The sequence below is a fragment of the Ursus americanus genome, chromosome 9, assembly GCF_024610735.1.
Source record: "Ursus americanus isolate L20-20 chromosome 9, mUrsAme1.1.p, whole genome shotgun sequence".
In the NCBI taxonomy this organism is placed as follows: domain Eukaryota; kingdom Metazoa; phylum Chordata; class Mammalia; order Carnivora; family Ursidae; genus Ursus; species Ursus americanus.
This window is the reverse complement of record NC_142135.1, coordinates 1,198,418-1,223,191: the sequence shown is the minus strand read 5'-3', so window position 1 is coordinate 1,223,191 and position 24,774 is coordinate 1,198,418. Positions and strand designations below refer to the sequence as shown.

At 55.6% G+C, this 24,774-nt stretch overlaps 1 protein-coding gene across 3 annotated transcripts in view; it reads right to left on the bottom strand.

Annotated features, from left to right (window-relative positions):
- ZC3H3 (zinc finger CCCH-type containing 3) overlaps positions 1 to 24,774 on the bottom strand; it is an 88,860-nt gene that overhangs the window by 3,538 nt on the left and 60,548 nt on the right. For 2 of the 3 annotated variants that reach the window (XM_045777209.2, XM_087864535.1), the window contains exons 5-9: positions 23,929 to 24,116; positions 18,439 to 18,481; positions 18,193 to 18,354; positions 18,011 to 18,080; positions 15,690 to 15,821 (exon numbers count right to left, since the gene is read on the bottom strand). In XM_045777209.2, the coding sequence (XP_045633165.2) occupies positions 15,690 to 15,821; positions 18,011 to 18,080; positions 18,193 to 18,354; positions 18,439 to 18,481; positions 23,929 to 24,116 (595 nt within the window). The remainder of the gene's footprint in view (positions 1 to 15,689; positions 15,822 to 18,010; positions 18,081 to 18,192; positions 18,355 to 18,438; positions 18,482 to 23,928; positions 24,117 to 24,774) is intronic. The other variant, XM_087864536.1, reaches the window with a different exon arrangement.

Genomic DNA, 24,774 nt, shown 5'->3' with positions numbered 1-24,774 from the left:
CTGGGGGGGGGGGTCTTGCTCGGCTGGGATAGGGATTCCTGGGGCACTAATCCCCCCTCCTGACTGCAGAAGATGGGGATGTGGGGGTAGGCTCAGTGCCTGGGAGGACCTTACTGCATGGGGATCAGGCTTCAAGCCCAGGGGTGCCCAGGTCGGCCGAGGCCAGCGCACACCCGATCCACCACACCTGTCACGGTGGCTAATTATACCCAGTTTGGGGCGTGCCGCTCAGCAGGTGCTCGGGGCAGCACGAGGCCTCAGCGCTGCCCACTAGGCCCACAGGGAGCCATGGAGCTCTGCCCATGGCTGGCCTTTCCTTGGCCTGCCTGCTTCCGGGGCGGGAGCTGTTGGGAGTGATCGGGCCCAGCTCTCTAGGCTTGCTCCACACCTACTTCCTGCCTGAGGCCCTTCCAGGGGAGGGGTGCTCTGATCTCCACCCACCCCTGCAGCTGGCTCAGTGGGCATGACCTGGGAGAGTCGGAATGTAGCAACTGCCCCTCATGTTGGATCAGGCGACAGGAACAACACAGTCTCTGCCAATCCCACCCAGAACTGAGCTGAAAGCCAGCCTGGGCGCTGGAGTGGCCACGGCGCTCACACCCAGCACAGGGGCTGTGTCCCGGCTGAACTGCTCGGAGAACAGCCTTGAAGCCACTTCCGGCCAAGCTCCTCCTGGGAGCCCGTCCTCGGAGCCCCGGTTTTGGCCCTGCTCCCAGCACCCAGCACCCAGCACTGACAGCCTGGTTGAGGACCCCATGGAGCGTGTGCCCATTCTTGGAGCAGAATCTGAGCACCAGCCCAATTCTTGGCCTCACACCTGCCCCCCAGCTGCCACCAACAGACTAGAAACCCCTCACACTGGTGCTTGGGGGCTGGCATGCAGACGGGAGCAGGCTGGAACTGGCAGGGCCATCTGGGCAGGCAGCAGGACCCCTGAACACCCACGGCACCCCCCTGCCAGCTTGCCCTGTGGTGGGGCCAGACCCATCCCTGCCCCCAAGAGAAGGCTAATGTTTGCTCACTTGCTCATTCCCCTGTGCCCTTCACACAGAGCTGAAGCCTCGTGAGGTCTGCTCAAAGAGGTCCAGAGGGTGGGGTCTGCTGGGGAAGGAGGGCAGTTTGGCAGGGGGAGGGAACAGGAAGGGTCTCTGCGTGGAGAAGACCTGGCACCAGACAAGAGAAGCCAGTTCCCGGGATGCCGAGTGCACGCAGATAGGTGGCCAGAGGGCGTCTGCCCCTGGGCTGTCCACGGCAGTAGCCACAAGCCACACGGCGACCCCGAGCCTCTGCGGCAGCATGGGGCTGCCAGATCAGAGGAGGCCGGGCTGGGCAAGAAGGAAGAACGTAAAAGGCCACAGTTATGTTTCCTCTCTGACTGCATGTGGAAATGTGGGGCAGAATAACTGAAATTTATTTCACCTGTTCCGTTTTTGCTCTTTTAAGGTGGCTACTAAAACATTTAAAATCCCACATGTGGCTCACATCTGGCAGACCTTCCTACTGGGCAGTGCTGGTCTGAGCTATAACCCTCCTCCCTAGAACCACCACACATCCAGGGTCGGATATGAAGAATGTTCTTGAATCCTCCAAGAGCTGTCAAGAAGGTACAATGATGGCAGAAAGCTACTCAGAAGGATATTGGACACAAACTGTGTCTCTAATTCCAAGGGCCTCACATCTTCATGCAGACCCGGCCCACTGAGGAAAGAGCGAGGCCAAACCACCGAACAGAAGCCCCAGAAAACCCCAAACGCCTGGAAATTAGCAAAAACACTACTAAGCAATTGCAGGTCAAATAAGAAACCACGGAGAGATGTCCTCAGGCTTTCAGGCTCCGTTAGGGGTTAGGGAGCAGGCCCGGCTCAGCGGGTGGGGGGACAGCAGAATGCCCCGTGCTAAGCAGAGGGAAGGGAATACTAGGTAAGAGCAGAGACAGATGAAGACACGAACGAGCAGCCAAAACCGAGGGCAAAGAGTCGGTTCTCTGGTAAGATGAATCAGGAAATAAAGAGGGACACATAAGCATTAGGAAGGACAAGTGTGCCCTGGGACTGGCACTGCAGAGGAAGAGCCACCAGGGCAACAGAACCAACAACCTCCACGCCAGCGAACATGAAAACGCAGATGAAACTGACAAATTCTAGAAACACTGACAAGAAAAAAAAACGTGAGCAAATATTCCTTGGACCATAAATGCATGTGAATCACTAGTTAAGAAACACAGCAAGCTGCAGCCCAGGGTCTTCCTGGGGCCCCACTGCTCGTCCAGTAAGCCGGCCTTGCAGGAAGCGGTCCGCAGCCGGGGGCAGAGAGGACGACTCTCAACTCTGTCTCAGGGCTGCAGCGGCCCTGAGAGCAAAACCTGACCACACGAGACCACAAAAGGGCACTCAGGCCATTTTCACCCACGGCTACATGAGGTGTGACAGAGTCCCGCAGGGCACGGACACACTGCCGCCCCAGGACCAGGCTGGGCTTACCTCAGGAATGCAAGGTCGGCTTAACTGAGAAAATCAACAAACGGCAATCAGCACGCTGACAGACTACACGGGTGGAATCATACCGTGGCCTCAACAGATACAAATAGTGTTTCATAAATTCAGCATTAATTCAAAGTTTAGCAGATTACTGGTTGAATGGAATTTCCTTAGTTTAATACAAAGGGTTTCTTTAAAAAAAAAAAAAGATTTACTTATTTATTTTAGAGAGAGTGCCAGTGGGGGGAGGGACAGAGGGAGGGTGAGTCTGACTTGGGCCTTGATCCCAGGACCCTGAGATCACGACCTGAGCCACAATCAAGAGTCAGACACTCAACCAAGTGGGCCACCAGGTGGCCCAATATAACGGGTTTCTTGAAAGAACCTTCCAGAAAGCATCACTCACAGCGGGGAAAGGCAGGAAGCCCACTACCATCACTAATTAGCACGGTGCTGGGACCACAGCTGGGGCAGAGGCAAGAAAAGGGAGAAAACACATTTGAGCTCAAAGGAGGGAAAATGACCATTATCTGCAAAAGATACATTTCTATTTATGTAGCAAACCGGAGAGTCTGTGGATAAACTGGAACAATCACTAATACCGTTTAGCAGGGCTCCTGGAGACAAAATCAGTATAAAGCACTGCATGTCTACACACCAACGAACAGTGAAAAAAATAAAATTTCAAAACACGTTATTTATAATAATAATAAAAATAAAAATGACAGGAACAAATGTCACGGAGACAAAGAAGAGCTTCAGTAAAAGGCATCGAGGTGCAGCCTGTGCAAGCAGAGCCAGATGCCGGCTCACAGGCCCAGAGACTGCCTGGAAAGACAGGGACCAGCGCTCACCAAACAGAGACCCCGATTCAAGACAATCTCAATCAAATTTCTAACTTTTTTTTTTAAGTTACATTGGATCTAAAACATAGTTCTGGGGGCACCTGGGTGGCACAGCGGTTAAGCGTCTGTCTTCGGCTCAGGGCGTGATCCCGGCGTTATGGGATCAAGCCCCACATCAGGCTTCTCCGCTGGGAGCCTGCTTCTTCCTCTCCCACTCCCCCTGCTTGTGTTCCCTCTCTCGCTGGCTGTCTCTGTCAAATAAATAAATAAAATCTTTAAAAAAAAATTAAAAAAAAAAATAAAACATAGTTCTGGAAGGATAAAGGTGAAAACACCTATGAAGAAGAACAAGGTGAAAGAATTTACCTTGTATTTAGGAATTACCGTGAGGCTCAAGGACTCCGGTGAGCACGGAACCGGCTCAAGGATACACACAGAGCGGAGTCGAGAGCCCCAAGACAGAGCCCCATCCACGAACCCTACCGGAAATGGGCCTTCCAATGCAAGGTGCTTGGGCAAAATGAAACTGGACCCCGACCTCACATCAGACACTTAGATCAAAGGAGACAGGCCCACGTGTGAAAGGCCAGCCTACGGGGCTTTTGGAAGGCCCTCCAAACTTCTGGAAGGTGGCAGGATTTTTCATACAAGACACAAAGGTGCAAGCTGTAAAGAAAGATTGATACAATCATTTTCACTAAAATTAAGAACTTCCGTTCTTCAAAACAACACCACGAAGAAGGGAAAAAATAAACCACAAAGATGTTTGCCACTTATGTGACTGACAAAAGGCTAATGTCCAGAATAGTTTATATTTATGTATTTTTATGTTCATATTTATACCTTATAAATTCCCTGTGATCAGCAAGAGAAAACCAACCCAGTGGAAAACTGTCCCCACTCTCACCTAAAGAAACCAACAAAATCCCACGTATTTTTCAGAAGGAAAGGCCCAAAAGGTTTAAACACAGGGAAGGCATTTGGCCTCATAAGTCCAGTAAAGGCAAATTAAAAAATACAGTGAAGTAACTTTTCGTCCTTCAATCGTTCAAAGAGGAAAAAAGAGGTTGAATGTCGCCAAGCACTGGCAAGAAAACTGGTCCACAAGTGTGAGTGGGCATAAGCCACCCGGAAACCATCTCCAGCATCTACGACAGCAGGTCGCCTACCCCCCAGACTGGTGGCCTGCACCTTGCTAACGACAAGTGCTAATGCTCTGACCCCCACAGGCCGTCAGCGGACCTCCATGAAGCACCTTCCAGAGGCGTGAGGCCACGAGAGGCCAGGACCAAGTGCAATGCCCACTTGTGCTCGCCCCCACAGCCACCGGGGCTCCCATGGTCCCCACCTCCTTCCCAGGGCCCTTTCCCCACTGGCTGCCTGCTCCAGGCCGGCCAGTCTGCCGGGACTCAGGGGGGCCGCCTGCCTCTCCACAGCACGCTCTTCCTTGCCCAAGAACGGGCCCGAATCTTCCATCTAGCTCATCCACGGCAGCCCCCAACACAGTGCTGTGCAGGGCCCTGGCCTTCCCACGGCAGCCCCCAACACGGTGCTGTGCAGGGGCCCTGGCCTTCCCACGGCAGCCCCCAACACGGTGCTGTGCAGGCCCCTGGCCTTCCCACGGCGGCCCCCAACACGGTGCTGTGCAGGGGCCCTGGCCTTCCCACGGCGGCCCCCAACACGGTGCTGTGCAGGGGCCCTGGCCTTCCCACGGCAGCCCCCAACACGGTGCTGTGCAGGCCCCTGGCCTTCCCACGGCGGCCCCCAACACGGTGCTGTGCAGGGGCCCTGGCCTTCCCACTCCTCCCGGTCTCGCTGGCTCGTCTCCATCCTCAGCCGGCCAAACACTGGCCTCCATCGCCACCTGTCCTTCCTGGGGGCCAGTTCCCGCCTCTTCTGCCCGCAGTGCCAGTGGGGTGCTTCATCAACGTCCCCTGTGCCCAGTGACTCACCGTCTTCCTTCCCATGCTCCCACACCACAGCTACCTCTTCCCCAGCTTGGAGACAGTCCCGGACCCCCGCCCCATCCCTCCTCTAACTGTGTTCAACCACTCTCCCTCTGAGCAGCCCCTGGAGGCGCCCATCCTCGTCTACTCCTGCGGTCATTTGGGTCAAGGCCTCACTCAGTCATTCACTCCAAAACGGTAACCAAATCCAATGGGCTGCCCCAGAAAACGGAAATTAGTGGGAAACCAGACAGAGTGCAGACCGAGCCTGGAGTCAGGCTGGCAGGAATGCACCCATGCTACTCTTCCGATGTGGACGGTTAGCCTGCTGCTGGTGGGGGCCGGCCACAGCAAGGGCTGCGGGAGGGGTGCATGGGGACTCTGCACTAGCTTTGCAACTTCTCCGTAAATCCACAGTTTTACAAACAAGCAGCTTATCAAACACATAAATCATGAGCACAGTCCGTGCCGGGCTCCCCGCAGTGAATAAGCCTCCCAGAGGAGCAGTGAAGCAGGCGGCAGGGGGCACTGGGCACCACACAGGTGACGACCACAGGAAGGGTCTGTCAGGGACCTACAGGCCAGTGTGGCAGTGGGTCCCCGGAACTTTCTTCTGCTTTGTCATTCCTGACATGGAACTGAAGAAGCAACCTGGAAGTGTCCACAGGTGCAGATAAGGGACAGTCCAGCCAGATCCCTCGACACACTGTCCACCCCACCCAGGCCAGCAAAGACTGGGTGGGGAGACCCGGCCCCCAGTGCCCCTACCTGCCTTGCTAGGGTGGTGCCAGAGGTGGCCCTGAAGAAGCGGGAATGCGGGGGCCCCTTCCCCTCCCAGTCAGGGAAGCCCCAGTGGAGGCTTGGCGGGAAGTAAGTATACCACCCACCCAGGAGGAACAGGGAAACCCTTCCTCAGGAGTCAGTGGAGGCCAACTGGGGGGCCTGGATCTCTACTCCCCTTGCACCCACGGTGTCACAGGGCACTAGCTGAAATAGGAGGTTTAAATAAGATCCAGACCCTCATAACACATCCAGGTTTCAATAAAAAGTAGCTCATCACAACAGAAAAATGTACAGACCTTGAACTGAATGGAATTCCAGACAACAGCACATATGGCAGCATGAAGTAGCAGAGGTGTGGCAACGATTTTAAAGGGGCACCATGAATGTGTTTATTTATTTTATTTTTATGATTTTATTCTTAAGTAATTTCTATACCCAACACAGGGCTCAAACTCACAACCCCAAGATCAGGAGTTTCACACTCCGCCAACCGAGCTCGCCAGGTACCCCCCACAAGTGTGTTTCAACAAGCAATTAAAAACCTGCTAAAACAACGAAAACATAGAAAGTCTCAACCAAGAAAAAGAAAATAAAAGGTAGAACCAAATGGAAATTTTAGAACTGAAAAGTATAATAACTGAAATAAAAAAAAACTCAGTGTATGGTCTCAACAGCAGAAGGGAGGCACCAAGGAAAGACTCCATGAGCTGGAAGACAGAATAACAGAAATTAACCAATCTGCCTGACAGAGAAAGAAAACAGACTTTCTAACATGGAGAATGCCTCAGGAGCCCGTGGGAATACCACATTCATGCAATCAGAGCTATGGAAGGAGAGGAGAAAGAACACAAGAGTAATGGCTGAAAATATCCCAAACTTGCCAAAAAACATAAGCCTACAGATTCAAGAAGCTGAGTGAACCCAAAACAGTAAAAAGCAAAGAAATCCACCAAAAACTGCACCACAGTCAAACTTGTAAAAGCTACAGACAAAGAATCCTCCAAACAGCCAGAGAACAGTGACACTTTACCTGTGGGGGAAAAGTTCAAATGACAGTGGATTTCTCCTTCAGCACCATCGAGGCCAGAGGAGGTCGTATAACATTTACAAGTGCTGAGACGGAGAACCATCAGCTCAGAAGCCCATATGCAGAAAAAAAAAAAAAAAAAAAAATCCTTCAAGAATGTGGGGAAATCCAGACATTCTTAAATGAAGGAAAACCATGAAAATTCGTCACCAGCAGACCTGCCCTAAAAATGCTATAGTAAGTTTTCTAAACAGAAAGGAAACAATAAGAGACAAAGCCTTGGAACACCAGAAGGGCAGACTGAGATGACCAAAATATGGGTAAACACACCAGACTTCCCTTGAGTCTCCTCAATTATGTTTGAATATTGAAGCAAAAACTGTCAGTGTCTGCTGTGGTTTTAAATGTCTGTGAAAGACATATGCAAGGCAGGTACGGATGGAGAAGGGTAAAGGGACATAAAGGAAGGTGAGGTTTCTGCACTTCAACTGAACTGGTAAATGACAACACCAGTGATAAGAACAATAAAATTGTTCAAGTAACAGACAAAAAGACAGAAATGAAGAACAGAACAAAACACAGAAACTAACAGAAATCAAATTGCAGACCTAACCCCTAACATAGCAATAATTACATTAAGTGTAACTAGCCTAAATATACCAATTAAAAGACAAAGACTGACAAGTCAGTTTTAAAAGATGAGCCAACTATCTGCTGTCTACAAGAAAGGTACTTCAAATACAGTGTGATAGGTGAGCTCAAATCAAAAGCAGGGAAAGAAGTTATATCACGCAAACACTGATCGAATGAGAGCAGGAGTGGCCGCATTAATACCACATAAAGCAGACTTCAGAGTAAAGAAAATTACAGAGAGGTAACATTTTATACTGATAAAAGCATCACTCCATCAAGAAGACCTAGCGATCTTAAATTTACATGCACAAAATAGGAGCTACGAAATACATGAAGTAAAAACTGATAGATATGAACGGAGAAAGCAACAAACCCAAAGTTATAGGTGGTGACTTCAACACCCCCCTCTCAACAACTGACTGAACAACTAAATAGAAAATCAGCAAGGATACAGAATAATTCAGAAATGCCTTTAACCAGCAAAATCTTATCAATATTTATAACACATTCCACTTTACTCAACAAGGGTCAAGTATATATTATTTTCAAGTGCCCACAGAACATATACCAAGCATATCCTGGGCCATAACACAAAGCCAAAAAAACTTAAAAAAGAATTAAAATCATACAGAGTATATTCTTCACCATCACAGACTCACAACTAGGAATCAGTGACAGAAAGATAACAGGAAAATCTCCAAACACTTGGAAACCAAACAATAATCTGTGGACCAAAGAGAAAGTCTCAAGGGGTGGGCAGAGACAACGAACAAAAACAACCAGAACTAAATGAAAATACATCTCAAAATTTGTAGGATCCAGCTAACTAAATTCATACATAAGAGGAAATATTTCAAATCAATAGTCAAAATTCCCACCTCAAGACCTGGGGCGGGGAGGGGGGGTGGTGGAGCAAAATAAACCCAAAGGAACAGAAAGAAAAAGTAATGATATGAGCAGAAATCAATAAAACCAAAAAGAAAAAAAAAAACAATAAGAGAAAAATCAATGAAACAAAGAGCTGACCCTTTAAAAAGATCAATAATATTGACAAACCTCTAGCAAAACGAACAAAGAAAAAGGTAAAAGTCACAAATATCCAATATCAGGAATGAAACAGGTCACTACAGACCCTGCACACATCAGAAAGATAATTACGGCGTACTTCAACCAATTCTACCCATACGATTTTAACAACTTAGATGAGATGGACCAATTCCTAGAAATACACAATCCACAAAAACTGACTCAAGAAGAAACAGAAACTCTGACTGGCTCTTTCTACAGTGAGGGGACTGAGTCAGTAATCAGAAACCTACCAATAAAGAGAAGCCCGAGACCAGAGGGCTTCACTGGTGAATTCTACTAAACACGTAACGAAGAATGAACACCAATTCTTCTCAAATCCTTCCAAAAAACTGAAGTGTAAGGAATCCTTCCCAGCTCCAAATAGCCAAACAACCTATGAGGCTAGCCTTACCCTGATACCAAACCAAAGACACTACAGGAAAGGAAACTACAGATCAATAATTCCTCATAAATATAGATGCAAAAACTCATCAACAAAATACTAAAAAACTGAACTCAGCAATGGGATTTATTCTTTTTTTTTTTTTTTAAAGATTTTATTTATTTATGTGACAGAGATAGAGACAGCCAGCGAGAGAGGGAACACAAGCAGGGGGAGTGGGAGAGGAAGAAGCAGGCTCATAGTGGAAGAGCCTGATGTGGGGCTCAATCCCAGAACGCCGGGATCACGCCCTGAGCTGAAGGCAGACGCTTAACCGCTGTGCCACCCAGGCGCCCCAGCAATGGGATTTATTCTTAGAATGCAAGGATATTCAACATACAAAAATCAATCAGCATAAATGTAATTCAAGGTGGTCAATATGACTGATTGGCCACCTTAACAGAATGAAGGAAGAAGAAAACCACATGATCATCTCAACTGATGCAAAAAAGATCTGACAAGACTCAACACCTTTTACAATAAAAACACAAAATAAACCAGGAATAGAAAGGAACATCCCCAACAGGATAAAAATCATACGTGAAAAGCCCACAACTAACATCACATTCAATGATGGTGAAAGACTAAAAGCTTTTCCTCTAAGACGAAGAACAAGACAAGGATGCCCCCTTTTGCCACTTTTATTCAACACAGTACTAGCAATTCTAGTCAATTAGGCTAAATAAATATTTTAAAAATATGTAAAATCTAAGTTTAAAAGGAAGAAAATTATCTCTGTTATCATATAGAAAACCCTAAAGAACCCACAAAAAAACTGTCAGAGCTGATATATGGAGTCAGCAAAATTCCAGAATATAAAATCAACACACACACACAAAATCAACTTACTACTACACACTTGCAAAGAACAATCTAAAAGAGGAAATTTTTTAAAATTCCATTTACAATAACATCAAAAAATGTAAGATACTTTGGAATAATTTTAACCAAGGAGGCAAAAAACTTACACACTAAAAACTACAAAATACTGCTGAAAGAAATTAAAGAAAGTCTAAATAAATGGAAAGACATCCCATGTTCATGGACTGGAAGACTTCCTGTTATCGAGATGACAAAAGCACCCAGAATGACCTACAGAGTCAATGCAATCCCTACCAAATTCCAAAGCCACCCCCCGTTTTTTGTTTTTTTAAAGAAAAAGCCCACCCTAAAATTCATATGGAATCTCAAATGACCCCCGAATAGTCAAAATAATCTTGGAAAAGAACAATAAAATTGAGGGATTTATATTTCCTGATTTCAAAATTTATTACAAAGCTATCATAATCAAAACGCTTGGTTAAGGACAGACATAGAGACCAATGGGACAGAACACAGTGCCCAGAAACGAACCACCATATACATGGCGAACAGACTTTCAACAAGGTGCCAGTGGGGGAAGCACAGCCTTTTCAGCAAATGGTGCTGGGCAAACTGCCCACACACAGGAGACTGACGCTGGGCCCTCGTCTTATACCGCATACGAAAATTGACTCAAAATGGATCAAACACCTAAACTTAAGAACTGAAACTATTAAACTCTCACAAGAATACACAGGGAAAAGGTTCGCTGACATTGCGTTGGACAAGTGTTTCTCAGATATAACACCCAAAACACATGCAATGGAAAAAAAACAGATAAACTGTACTTAATCAATGAAAAACTCATGCATCAAAGTACACTGTCAAGAGAGTGAAAAGACAGAATGGGAGAAAAGAGTCATACATCCTCTTCTGACAAGGGTTTAATTTCCAGAACATATAAAGAAGTCTTATGACTCAACAACAAAACACCCCCAAACAACCCCATTCAAAAATGGGCAAAGGAGGTGAACAGACATTTCTGCAAAGATGTACCGATGACCAACAAGGACACGAAAAGGTGCTCCACATCCTTAGTCTTCAGGGCGATGCAAGTTTAAACAACCAGATACCCACTACGACGGCTATTAGAAGAAGGGGGTAACAGAGACCTGGCGAGGAGGTAAGCTGCTGGTAGGGGCGTACAATAGCACAACCATCACGGAAAACAGCTTGTCGGTTCCTCAGAAAGCTCGACCTCGAACTGCCAGATGGTCCTGCGGTTCCACTCCCGGTTATCCATGCAAAGGCCGTGACAGCAGGCACTTGAAGAGAGGCTGACACGACCACGTCCCCAGCAGCATGAGCTACGGACCCAGAAGGCACAACCCAAGCGTCCCCCCGAGTGTGGTCCGGATGTAAATGGGATGTTATGGGCCCTCAGAGGAGTGAGGTACAGGCTACCACGTGGACGACTGCCGACAGTCCGCTGAGTGAGAGAAGCGGACACAAGAGGACAGACGCGAGGAGTCTACCGCTATTAAATACCTACCGACAGGCCGGTCCACAGGGACAAAGTGCAGCTCGGCGGGGCCCGAGGCTGAGGAGCAGGGGTAGTGGGGAGTCATCCCTGAATGCTTACGGCTTCCGCCTGGGGTGATGAAAAAGTTCTGGAAATAGACCATCGTGGTGGCCGTGCAACACCGTGAGCACGAGCAATGCCACTGCGTTGTACAGATAGAAACGGCAAATTCGGGGACGCCTGCATGGCTCCGTCGGCTGAGCGTCTGCCTTCAGCTCAGGTCAGGATCCCAGGGTCCTGGGATCGAGTCCACATCGGGCTCCCTGCTCAGCGGGGACCTGCTTCTCCCTCTCCCTCTGCCCCTCCCCCTGCTTGTGCTCACTCTCTCTCTCTCAAATAATAAAAATTTTTAAAAAAGAAAAAGAAACGGAAAATTTTACATTATATTTATTTTATCACAATTAAAAAATTTAATAATGTAATATACCAAAAATCATTCTATTGTACACTTAAATAGGTGAATTGTATGCTACATGAATTTTATCTCAATAAAACTGTGGGTTTTTTTTAAGATTTTATTAAAAAAAATTTTTTTAGAACTATTTATTTGAGAGAGAGTGAGAGAGAGAAGGAGCAGGGAGAGCAGCAGGCAGGAGAGGGAGAGAGAAACTCAAGCAGACTCCCCACTGAGCGCAGAGCCTGACATGGGGGCTCGATCCCACAACCCTGAGATCATGACCCCAGCCGAAATCAAGAGTCAGAAGCGCAATCGCCTGAGCCACACAGCTCCCCCTCAATAAAACAGCGTAAACAAAGATAAAGGAATGGCCAAGAAACACGCAGCGTTGACCATCATTAGCTGTCAGGGAAACGCAAAATGAAGCCACAGTGAGACCGCCTCACAGCGCCAGAGAGCCGAGGTCAACAGGACAGACGGTGACAAGTGCTGGCAGCACGTGACCGAATGAAGCCGCATTCGCTCCTGGTGGCACCGTAAGGCAGCGCGGCCACACGAGAAACCACGTAGTGAGGCCTGCAGCCGCCACGCGACCCAGCAACCCCACTCCTAGGTGTCTACGCCAGAGGACGAGAGCCCGTGTGCTCACACAGATTCGCACACCAACGTTCACATGGCCCCAAACTGGGGACAACCCAAACGTCCACCCCCTGACGAATGAACGAACGCAACGGGCTCTCTGCCCATAATGGTGCACTGTTCAGCCATGAAAAGGAGCGTGGGCCTGACCCTCAAAACCAGATTAGAAGGGAGAGGGCGGACCGCAAAGGTTGTGCGCTGCAGGACTTCCAGGTGGGACACGTCCAGAAAAGACCCGTGTGCAGAGACGGCGGGTAGATCACTACTGTCTGGCTGGGGGGAGCACAGATGGGACTGACCCCAAGGGGAGTGGAGGAGTGTCTGCAGTGACAGACGTGCTCTGGAACTGGATGCTGGGGACTGCTGCGCGACCCCGCCTCTGCGCTGAACCGGTGACACTGGAGCTGCACCTCCATGAAGCTGGGCTTCTTAAAACAGGCACCCGAAGCAGACAGGAGAGCAGGGGAGTCTCGTACGCAGTTTGGAGGGACAGGGCCCACTCCACGGATGAAGCCTAAGTGGTATCCGACTTCACACTACAGCCAACTCAACAAGAGCTAACACTTGCCCAAGGCCTGCTCCAAAGGCGGCAAAGAAAGTTCTACTTGCCACCATCCCCGCTGCGGCAGGGACTCCCATCAGCCTAATTTTACTGAACAAGAAGTGGAGGCCCCAAGGGGTGAGGCAGTGAGGTGCGGTGGGTCTCATGCGGTAGGGACGGGGTTGGGCTAGGGTCTGAGCCCCTGCCCCGGGGCCTCCTCTCAGGCCCACTGCACTGAGGAGGACGGGGCAGGTCCGGGAACAGGACCGCAGGGTGACACACACGGACTCTCCCCCACAAACACAGGAAGGATTTCAGCCGAAGGAAGGACACCACCAGCAATGCCAACCAGTGATACAAACTCGGCCTGGGACCTTGAAGCCAAAGGGTGATGCTGGCAGGACATGAGAGCTTGTGTGAGGCAGGACGACATAGAGGACAGCAGGGGCCGTGGAGGGCCGTCCCTAGCAGCTCAGCGGACTGCCAGGAGCCCCGCTAGCAACCAGAGCACCCCGTGCAGGCCATGCACTGATGCGCAGGCCAGCAGAGGCCTCAGCAGAGAGCACTGGGCTGCAAGGGCGGTGGCAGGCGGACTCCCGGGTTTGATATGGGGCAGCGACGGACTGACACCACACGCACACGGGCATCTCCCAGTTCTGGACGCTGGCGGCCAGCAGCCTCTGGTGGAGCCGGAGCATACGGAGTGACCGCAGCACACGTCGCGGGTCACGGGAGCCTCGCTCAGCAGGACGCGGACTGTGCACGGCAGGAGCCCAGGGCCACAGCCACACGCACGCACAAGTACACACGCACATGCACGCACACACACACGCTCGTGCACACACACGTTCGTGCACACATACACACACACGCACACACGTTCGTGCACACGCACACGCACACGTGCACACACACAGGCCTCAATGGGAACAAGTGGGTGCTGGGAAAGAGAAGGTGGCAGACGAGAATCGCCAGGGGCTATGAAAACTAGCAGGTGAGCATAAGGGCGTCCGGAGTCTCCAAGTGTCTCCCTCAAACATGCATTAGCCAGAGAGGGGACAAGGGGAGGCCCCTCAGCGGACACCCTGTCAAGTGAGCACGGCACCGCCCTTGCTGGAACCATGGCGTCCAGGTGTCAGGCCCCCCGAGGCGGCGGGCATCCCACGGAAGGACTCCTGTCCTTGCCCATGTGTCCTGAGCAGCTGAGGGACAGAAGGGACTCTCCTGAGGGAAGGAGAGGAGACGGGCCGGGGGGCCGGAGCGGCAGGTCCCGCAGCAGACGTGTGGCCCCCGAAGAGGGAAAGGAGCAGAGATTTACTCCCAGCCTAAATGATTCACAAGAAAAGGGAGCGCACCTCTTTAACAAGCCAGGGCTTTATGAAGCAAGGTTAACAATTTCACTTGATTCAGTGGAATATTATAAACTCTCTGGGGCCCGTTTGAGGACTTGTACATCAGGCACAAGGCGACGACTCAGCACTTTTTATATTATTTAGAGAATAAAATTAACCCTCACCGGCCCAGGCTGCTGCCTCGCCTCCCGCTGGATCTGGCCTGCTCAGCGCTTTCCCCCATATATAATTACAAGCCGCTATCCATCATGCGGCAGACACGCAGCGCCAACACGCCGAAAGGGACGCAGTAAGCACTTCCACTAATAGAAGCAGGACTTAAATATCACTTTGATATTTTCATTTACATTGGAATATCTTACACTAATCACGCACAGCATCCGCGGGGGTCCCGCCACCCCACCCTACCCGGGCCCCACCTCCCGGGGAGGGGCCTCCCTGCCAGGGCTCTGGGCGTCCTTCAAGGCGACCCGCTGGCTCCAGGTTGGGTCCCCAGGTCTGCCAAGCCTGGCCAGGCCCAGACCCTGGCCTTGTGGCAGGAGGGAGAGGACGTGGGGAAGGAAGGGACACGGGCCCCACGGTGTGAAATGGGGGTGGGGGGTGGGGGATGGTCAGGTCTCAGGCTGTCCCCGCACTGATGCGTGTTCCCCTTGCTCAGGCCCCGGCCTGCTGCCCTGCCCACTGGGGGTCCCCAGGAAGCCCCAGCTCCGGTCGCCCCAATCCAGACTGCAGGCCCCAGCGGCCCCTGGGACTAAAAAGGCCTGTCTTGGGGTTCCCAGCCCAGGGCCCTGCCGCCCCGCAGGCCCACGTGGGGATGAGGAGGGCGACAGAGTCCCCTCTGGAGAGCAGGACGGTAACTGAGAAGGGAAGGAGCCAGCGTGCTCGGCTGTCGGGAATTTCCCACCACAGCACCACTCTCGCTGACAGGCGAGGGCGACAGCGCAGTGACGTGCCCGCGAAGAGAAGGCGAAGCAGAGCTGCCAGCTCGCAGGCGGCCCTCGCGACCCGGTTTCCTCATTCCCCTTGCACCAGCCCGTTTCCACGGGGGTTACCCCGTCACCCTGGGGTTACGCGACCTCCAAGGAAGATCCTGAGGAGCACAGCCGGCCCACTGCTGGGGACTGGGTGCTGCCCGCCGACCCCCCACGCCCCTCACCTTTGCACCCAGTGGGCAGTAGCCTTTGAGAAAGTCGGTGCAGACCTCTGCCTTCCGGGACACGTAGACGTGGCTATAGGGACAGCTGCTGTTGCTGCAAATCCCCTTTAAGAAGTAGGAGCACACGGGCATCTGTAGGGGCAAGGGGACGGTGGTGAGGGCCAGCAGACCCACGCGGCTCCTTTGGCACATGGGCCCAGTCTGCCCAGTGCTACTGTGGCCCCCGCCTCCAGCAGCCCTCCGTCAGGAGCCTGCACCTCACTTCACAGGTAAAACGCCTGGACTCGAAGGGCCTGCCTGGGGCTCCAAGGCCAGGTGTGAGCCACACAGAGACCCCCGCCTAGGGAGAAAGGGACACACACTGCTGGCCAGCAGGAGGGGGTCATCAGGAGCCAAGAGCACCTGGGGCCATGCCAGGTGAGGGCTGCCCACCCCAAAGGCAGACCCCCTGCTTCCCCAGAAGGCAAAGTTGTCTGGGCAGGCACACGTGCCCTCAAACAGCCCAGGTGAAGACATCCCTGCAGGATGGCTGAGGTCCAGATGTTCTGTCAGCTGCTCTGAGACTGCCTAGTGTCCAGGCAGTGGGGCCATGGCGGGATAGGCCAGGAGGGGCTGCTGTCTGGAAGCGCAAGGGGGACACAGAGCATGGGGGCTCTAGGTAGGGCGACAGCCTACAGGGCCTAGAGATTCAGCCAATTTCCCAGCTGCCTGGACACCTGGCAGTGTCCATGGGCTGGTGACCTGTTTCCACCCAGGGAAGCCTAGGGATGGACTGTGGGTAGGCAGGGAAATGCCCTGGAGCAGCCCAGGGCTGCACTGACCACAGGCTGGCACTGCAGAGGCCTGGCAGGGGGCCTGGCTCCAGTGCCCTGGCTGCCAGCAGGTGGGCCCAGGGAAGACCTGGGCGGGGGCGGGGGGCAGGAAGGGAACATGCAATGGGCAGCCTGGGCAGGGCTGTGCAGCGCAGCAGTCCCTGGCCCCTAGACTGGGGGAGAGAGAGAGAAATGAAGCCCACCTTCCCCCGTTGGAGGAAGCTGAGGCCTGAGGGCCAGCGAGGAAGGATCTCTGATCTTGCCCACCCTGACCTCTGCAGTTGCCACTTTGTCAGGCGACTCCTCTCTGGGGCCCCTCCCTGGGCCTCCCACCTTCCCCAGGCCTGCTACCCCTGCAGGAGCCTCTCTGGGAGCTCGCCTCTCCTCCTCTCTCCTGTCAGACCCGCCTTCACGCACCCCACTGCAGCCCCTGTTCCCCGCGGGGGTCTCCACTAGTGGGCACCCCAGGGCTTGGCTCCTCACACTTCCACACTGAGCTCTGGCCGGCCTGCCAGGAACCCCATGCAGGGGTTTCCAGGGCAGGGCAGGGGGGAGGCCAGGGAGGGAATGAGGGAGAAAGCAAAGAAACAAAGGGTGATTTAACGTGAAGAGTTTATTTTTAATTGTCTTTTAACTGCAGCGCACAGGGGAGAAGGGCTGGCCCGTTTGGGGCTTGCGGTGGTGCGGCTGCAAACAATTCCCTTAATGTGGCTTTTGATATAGAGCCCAAATTAGCCCTAATAAAAAGGGATAATAAAGCCAACTCTTACAGCAAACGGAACTCCTCCTAGCTGTCAGCACGGCCGTTATCGAGAGGAAACTGCATTCTCATTTCAATTAACCTTGTTTGCACCCACCACGTCCACACAAATAACAATAACATTAATTCAGGGCGCGAGTGCGGCGTCCACATTAGACAGCTCAGAATGTGCACCGGCTTCGGAGCCGGAGCTAATGAACCTGAAACTCGACGTGAATTTCCAAATTGCTCACAACAGAGTTTCGAAGCTCTATTAGGGAGAAAAATGCTGATTCTTTTCAAGTTCCTCAAGGGGAAAAGCTGTTGTAGCGGCAGCCTCGGCCCGATCCCGCCTCCTCTAACCCTGCTGCGGCCCCAGAGTGGGGGTGGGTGGCAGGCAGCCCAGCCCGCGTTAAGCCCCCATCTCAGGGCTCCTGGCATGCTGCTGCCAGGGCCCCAGCACTGCCCTGGCTCTGCCCCCACGGTGGGCACTGTATGAGGGGGTCCCCCATGCTCACGGTGGCTAAGGGGAGGGGCCTGCGAGAGAGGGACCCCGCAGTGCGCCCACCTGTCCTCGGCTGCCCTTCTAAGCACACCCTGCCTGACCCCGCCAACCTCTCACCCAGCCTGGGCTGGGTCCCAGCTTGGGTGGCAGCTGGGGGATGCCACCCCGGGGCACGGGGTAGGGGTGGTCACACAGCCAGCAGCCCTGCCTGGGGTGAACCGTGGGGCGGGGCCTGCAGGGAGGCCGGGTGCCTGGGGGAGCTCACCTTCTCCTTGGACACATGGTGGGAGAAGGGGCATGTCCCATCTGTCTTCTTGCACGTGCCCCGGAGAAACCTGTGCAAAGGAGGGAAGAGGGTCAGAGGCGCAGGGGAAGCCAGAGGCAGGGCGCCTGCATGGCCCCCTGCGCCGCCCCCCCCCCCCCCCGGCCCGGTGGGACGGAGGGCACCTGGTGCACACGGCCACCTTGTCGGGGTCGTGGATGTAGGGGCAGTGCTGGCCGTGGTTGCACCTGCCGAACCGGTTGTAGTACATGCAGTATTCCTGCTGCTGCTTCCGCCGCCGCTGCCTTGCCTGCCGGACGATGGCCAGGCTGCGCTGGACGGCCCGGCTGTGGATGGGGGTGGAGCTTTGTGAGCCTGAGGGACCCTCCCACCCAACCCGTGAGCCCCAGGCCCAACCCTGAGGGACGTACCTGGCCAGGGAGCGGCTGCAGCTGCTGGTAGGGTCCGTGCGGCCTGTGGGGAAAGAGGGCCACATCATGGCAGGTCCACGGGCCCCAGGCTCTCCGCTGCCCACCAAGCTGCTCAGCGCAGCCTTGTCAGGGTTCCCACTCTCGGTGCAGGCACTGCTGCCCCCTAAGGGAAACCGCCTACGCTCCCTTCAGCCTGGGTCGCATACACTGCTGGGACCCTACCAGACCCCCACCCGGTGCAGGGTGGCGGCCTGTCCAGGGACCAGATCTGGCAGCTGGCTGGTGGCCTCGTCTCAAGGCAGGTGGTCCCAGGATCGGCAGGTGGGCTGGGGGGGGGGCTCCCCACCACGTCCCTCTGCCAGGAACAGGGCCCAGGGATATGGGACCTGAGGGGGGGGTCCACGAATGCCCCCTGGCTTCGTAGGAGCCAGTAGTGATTCTTACGTATTGACAGGGTTATCCGACAAAAACATCACAGTGAGTACGTAGCTGCAAAGCCTGAGGTCTTCACTCTCAGGCTCTACAGGGACCTCCGTGCTGACCTCAGCCTCCATAGGCCCTGGACGAGCACATCTGGCTCTGAGGCCCTCATGGGCCATGGCAGGTGCCCATTCCCCAAAACCCTAAGCACAAAGACTAATCAGGTGCTCTCTGAGCTCACTGACTGGCCCAAGGGGGAGCTGTGCATGAGATGGACAGTGGTGACAAGAAGGGAGCAGGTGACAGGATGCCCACAGACAGGGCAGTTGGGGTTGGGGGGGGGGCTGGGGCTAGGGCAGTAGCAGACGAGGGGCAGGTGGGCAATGCTTGTCCTGCATGAGAAGGTGGAGGGAGTCCAGACTGATGTACAGCCCCCTGCCTCCCTTTTAGGCACAAGGTCACCACCCCCCAGAGCCAAGGTGGGCAGGTGGGGGCCAGAGGCTGCTCAGATGGCCACGAAGGCCCACGGTTCCTCTCTCTCTCTCTCTCTCTCTCTCTCACACACACACACACACACACACACACACACACACACACACACATGAACCTTCTCAGGCCAGATTCAATTTCCCTCAGGCAGCTGCTGAAATGAATCTGGTGGTAAGAGGCAGAAGTGACATCACTCAGAAATTCTAGGGACCTGAGGCAATGACAAAGCATTCCAGGCTTAAAAAGGGATGTCCCCAAACTGCCTGGCCCTGAGCCGCCCCATCAGAGCTGCATGGGAGGCCCAGGCAGGTGGCCCTCCTGCCACCTGGAGGCGCCTCCCTCGACCTCCCCAGGACGACCTTTGCCAGGACCCAGGCAGCTCAGTCCCCTCTCATGAGTTCCAGACCTGGTCACACAAGCATTCTGACACCTTACGCAGCCTGTCCACGTCCAAACTCCCCCACACCCCCAGGCTGGACCTTCAGGCACTCCTCTCCACATCCAGCCTGCTGCCGAGTCCCTCCCGGGCCGCCGCCCTCTGGCCAGTGTCCGCCCCTCTGAGCCTCAGTGTCTTCAAGCTGAGAAGAAGGGGTGGCTCCAGGGTTGAGCAGCGAGACCCCCGATGGGAGGGAGGTGCTCTGCTCGGTGGCCCAGGGGGCTGAAACACCAACAGGGCTGGTTTTGGTGTGGGGGTGGGGGGTGGGCCGAAGAGCAGCTGGCTAGCCCCAGGCCACAGGGGTGTCCTGGCTCCCAAGCTGGGGACACCGATCGGGGGTCCACGTCGGAGGCCGGTCCAGGTGGCACATGGTGCCGCACACCTGCCAGCCCGTGGCTGACAGTGTCATCGGATCGCGGCCGGTGAGCATGGCTTCCCAGGCTGTCACCCAGGCTGCCGGTGCCGCGGTGGCGCCAGCTGCTTCCGCCAGGGACCGTGGTCACCATGTGTCTGCCTGTCAGACTTGGGCCCCTGGCCTGGCTGCTGAGGGGGCGGGGCGGGTTTACTTCCCTCTCCCCTCGCCACCTTTTGCTCTTAAACACTGCCAGTGTGGGGCTCGCAGTGGGAGGCGGCACTCGACTGCTGTGCAGTGTTAAAAAATGCGCGTCAAGTAGCTGGCTGGGAAAGAGGCCGCGAGGTGCTGAGGGTGCGACCGGGTTCAGCTGAAAACCCTCAGCAGCCACGGAGCAGGAGGCGCGAGCCTTCGGAGCGCTTGCGCTGCCCGGGGACCTTCCCAAAATAGACACTGGGAGCTCGGCTCGGCCGCCCCGCCCCGCCCCGCCAGGCAGCGGCTCACCTTCCCAGGCGCAGGAGCCTAAGTCAGGGGCTCTGGGGTCAGGGGGAGCAGCCGGGCAGGTCTGCAGCCCCACGGCACCCTGGCGGGACTCCTCCTCCCCAGGAAATCATGGCCCTGGGCAGAGGGAGCCCCAGAAAGAGACATCGGGAAGGGAGGGAGACAGCAGGGTAGGGCCTTGGGCGCACAGCTCGGGAGGCGGGGAGCCCTCTCTTGATCCCTCTCATGCCACTCTGTGTGACTTCTCAGCACACAGGGTGGGGTCAGCAGGTCACAGACGAGGAGATGAGGCACAGGGACCTGTGACCTGCCCAGGGGTGTGTGACAGCCAGTGAGTGGCAGGAGCCTACCACAAATCCGCCTCGCTCCAGGGCCTGGGGCTCTGAACACGCCTGGGAGCCAGCCCTGGAGCCTGGGCTGGGGGAGATGGCTCTAGCAGATGGACCTGGGGCTTCTGCTCCACAGCAGCGACAGAGACAGACTCCCGGCCCCAGGCAGCACGCGTCACAGCCCGTACCTGGCTGCACGCCGGGAGAGGTCCCAGGGCTGGGCCCTTTGGTTGGGCCAACCTTGGACCCGGAGGGAAGTCCTCGATCCCTGGGGAGGAGGGTGGGGACTAGGCTCTGCTCTTCTCTCCCGGATACCCACCTCCCCATGGCTCGCGTACCCCACACAGGGGCTGACACTGTCCCAGAGAAGCCCAGCAGCCAGGAGGAGCCCGAGGAAAAGTCAGGGGGAGAGGAGGTGGAGCCCCTGCCCCTCTCGAGGAGGGGCAGGCTGTGCTTTCCTGCCCAGGTCAAAGTTGTGCTGACACCAAAGGAGAAAATTTATTCCTTTAATTATAATTTGTCTAAGGAGGCCACTGGTCAGCGGGCACTCACACAGCCGGGAACACCCCACCTTCCTCACAGCAAGGAGTCGGCCGCCCATATGGCGGTCAGGCAGCTGGAGGCGGGGGGTGGTCTCTTGGTGGTCTCTGGCTCTGGCTCTGCCTCATACCTGGGAGAGGCCACCCAACGGTCTGTGTTCCCAATCCCACCTACCTGCCCCTGGCTGCCCTCAAGTGGGGAGGGCTGAGCCCCAGGACTCAGCCGACGAGGAGCGGGGCCTCCTGGGAACTCGCCTGGCCCCAGAGGCCTCTGTCCTGCCTGTACTGCTTGGGACCAGGAGGCTGGGGGAGGAGGGGCTGGAGGCCCGGGCAGCGTGCACAGCAGGGCACCCCTCCGCGCACCGCGCCCTGCACTAGGGGAATCCGTGACTGCGTGGAGGTCAGCACCCGCAGGGGGTGGGCTTGGCGAGGTGTCCTCCACAGTGAGACGTGGGACAGCTGCCTGCTCAGGTGCGGTGAGGCGTGGGCTGTGGAGGGAGGGAGCGCCCCACAGCCCCTACTGCTGGCCCCTTTCACCGCCTGCTCTACCGCTCTGAGGCGGTGGCAGCCTGGGCTCTCCCAGGAGCTCTGGCTCTACTCTCTACCCTCCCCTCAAGCAACTGCCAAGCGGTTCACACCTGCCTCTTCCTCTCTATCTCCGTGTGCTTCTCCTCCCACCGTGGACCTGAGGAGCCAGGTGGTGGGTACAACCCCACCCCAAGGGCCCATCCAGCCCACTGGAGATCAGGGTCCATGTGGAGGGGCCCCCACGCAGCGCAGAGCACACGGGCAGCAGGGTCCCAGCAAGGGCCAGGGGGCCCCAAACCATAATGCACTTCTGGGTCCCTGCATGTAGACAGTGTGAATGCCAGGACGGCCAATGATGTCTGGCCAGGCCAGGGAGGAGTCCCTCAGACCTGACATGAATAAGCAGCAAACAGCACTGCTGGGGCTAACAGGAGAGAAGGGTGCTCGAGGGGGTGTGGCTCTGTGACATGCTTGGCCGTCAAAATGTCAGCAGAATGGACGCCCCCCCCAGTAAGCTCCATCCAGCTCCCAAAGGCGAACAACAGGAAACAGAGCCTGGGTCCTGCCTGCTGAGTCGGCTTATGGGGTCAGGGGTGGCAGTCGGGCACAGAGAGGATGATGGATGGGAAAGGCCAGGCGGTGCCTTTCACCAAGAAGGCCTGGGGGAGGCTGGGGCCAGGGCGTGTGACCCACAGAGAGACCGCATCAGTCGGGGCCGCGCAGAACATCTCTCTGCAGAGAGGCTGCCCGGAAGCCCTCCATGGCTCCGTCCACTCCACACACTGGACTGGCCAGAAACAGCAGCTCCGTGTGGGGCCTCATAGACCACGAACACCGATGCCGTGGGCCTGCTGCGCCCAGGGGTCAGAGGCTCGGGCCCCATGAGAAGGTCCAGCCAGTGCAGACCTGCTCCTCCACCAGATGAGCCAGCTGAAGCCAAGGTGGAAAGGCCCTTAGATCACACAGCCCAATCCCTCAGGAAGGGGACGGGGAAACTGAGGCACAGAGGCAGAGCAGAGCCATGGCTTTCGGGCCCCCTCCTGCCTCTCCTGGGGAGCCTAGCACCCTGCCTGGAAAAAGGCAGCCAGTCACCCATGCCTCCCTCCCTGCAGTCCCACAGACAGAGGCCCTGGGGACACAGCTGGGCAAGGGCTTCCGGGAAGGGGCCCCCAACCTACAGATGGCCCCAGAGCCCCGCCTCTCCCCTGGGCCTGGCCTCTTCTCCCTCCTGCCTCCTTGGGTGCGCAGGGCAGGGGCTGGGAGCAGCTGGGCCTCTGCAGTCCCCACACTGCCTGCAACCTCACCCTTTTTTTCTTGATAGAAAAGGATGGGGGTAAAATTGGACTGAAACCAAAATATTTTCTAGTTAATTTGTATAATAAGCGAATCCAAAGCATTTCCTTCTCCTCGGCCTGTTTCCCCAGGCCGCGGGGGCGTGTGCAGTGGCGGCGGCTGCCTCCACAGTTGGGAGGCATTGCCAATGAGATTAGGGGGCGCCGCGGCCCCAGGTGTTCACTCGCCAGGGCCGTGTTTACCATACCTGGCTCATCTCCTTTGTCCAGGAGCAAAACATGGAAAATCAGGGCTGCTCAGCCAAGCGAGAGGTGGTGCGCTCGGGGGGGCTTTCCCCTGGGGACGTGGAGGCTGCGAGGCCTCCCCGTGTGTGCCCTGCCTGCTCTGGCCACCCCGTCAGCTTTGGCGGGGACAGCCTCAGCGGCTCTGTAAGCAGGGAACCTAACACGAGCTCCCGGCCTGGCACGGGGCCGTGTGGGAAGCACTCACTCGCATCGGCTCCGTAGGAGCCCCAGGCCTGCCTGCCGCAGGTCACCGGCACGCCTCTGCCGCCGTCCACGATGCCGCTGGGGAGTTAAGGGCCCCCACCCTGAGCAGCCTCACCTGTGCGCAGGAGGGGTCTGCTGCCACCGTCGCCACTGGGCCGGCCATAGGTCTTGGAGAGCTTGTTGGCCGACACCTTGTACAGGACCCCTCCGATGCAGCGGTAGCCTTTGTTCCGCCACCGAGGAGAGCCGGGCTGGGCCTTCCCGCCCCCCGCAGCGGGGCGCAGGCGGTTCAACACCAGAGACCTGCGGAGACAGGGAGAGCCCGGTGTGTCCGGCCTCATGGGCCCCCAGTCTGTCCCCTCCCCTCCTCACCCCCCCAGGCACGGGGGGCCCCCCAACCCCACTAGCTGGGCTGAAAGGCACAGGTAGGGGACAAGCCTCCCCCTTTCAGCACATACACCCCTGAGACAGGACCGTCCGGGCCCTGGCCTTCTGGCAGGGCATCCTGAGGGAGCTCCACGGCTCGGGCAAGTCCCCTGAGGGTCCGCAGCACAGCTGCTGGTCATCACCACTGCCCGGGAACATCTTCCACCAGATGCTGCCCCAGCGCACACCACCCAGGCCTTTGGGATGGCAGATGCTCTCGGGTCAGCGGGCTCTACTGCCTGTCCCCTCTGTCCACCACACGGGAACTCAGCATGGACAGTGGGAAGGGACAGCCTCACAGACCCCATCCAGGCAAGCTGCTTGGGGGAAAGACTGGAGATGCCTTAAAGTCACGGGCTGGAAGAGGCCTGGGAAAGCCTTTGGGATTAGCTGAGTGGATGATCCAGGCAGGGAAGGCAGACCTGTGCCTGGACAGCCCCGGTGGCTGCCTGCCCATTCCCTCCCTCCCAATTCTCCTCTGACCAGGTCCTGGGCCCTATCCAGGACCAGGAAGCCAAGGGCAGAGGGGGTCAGG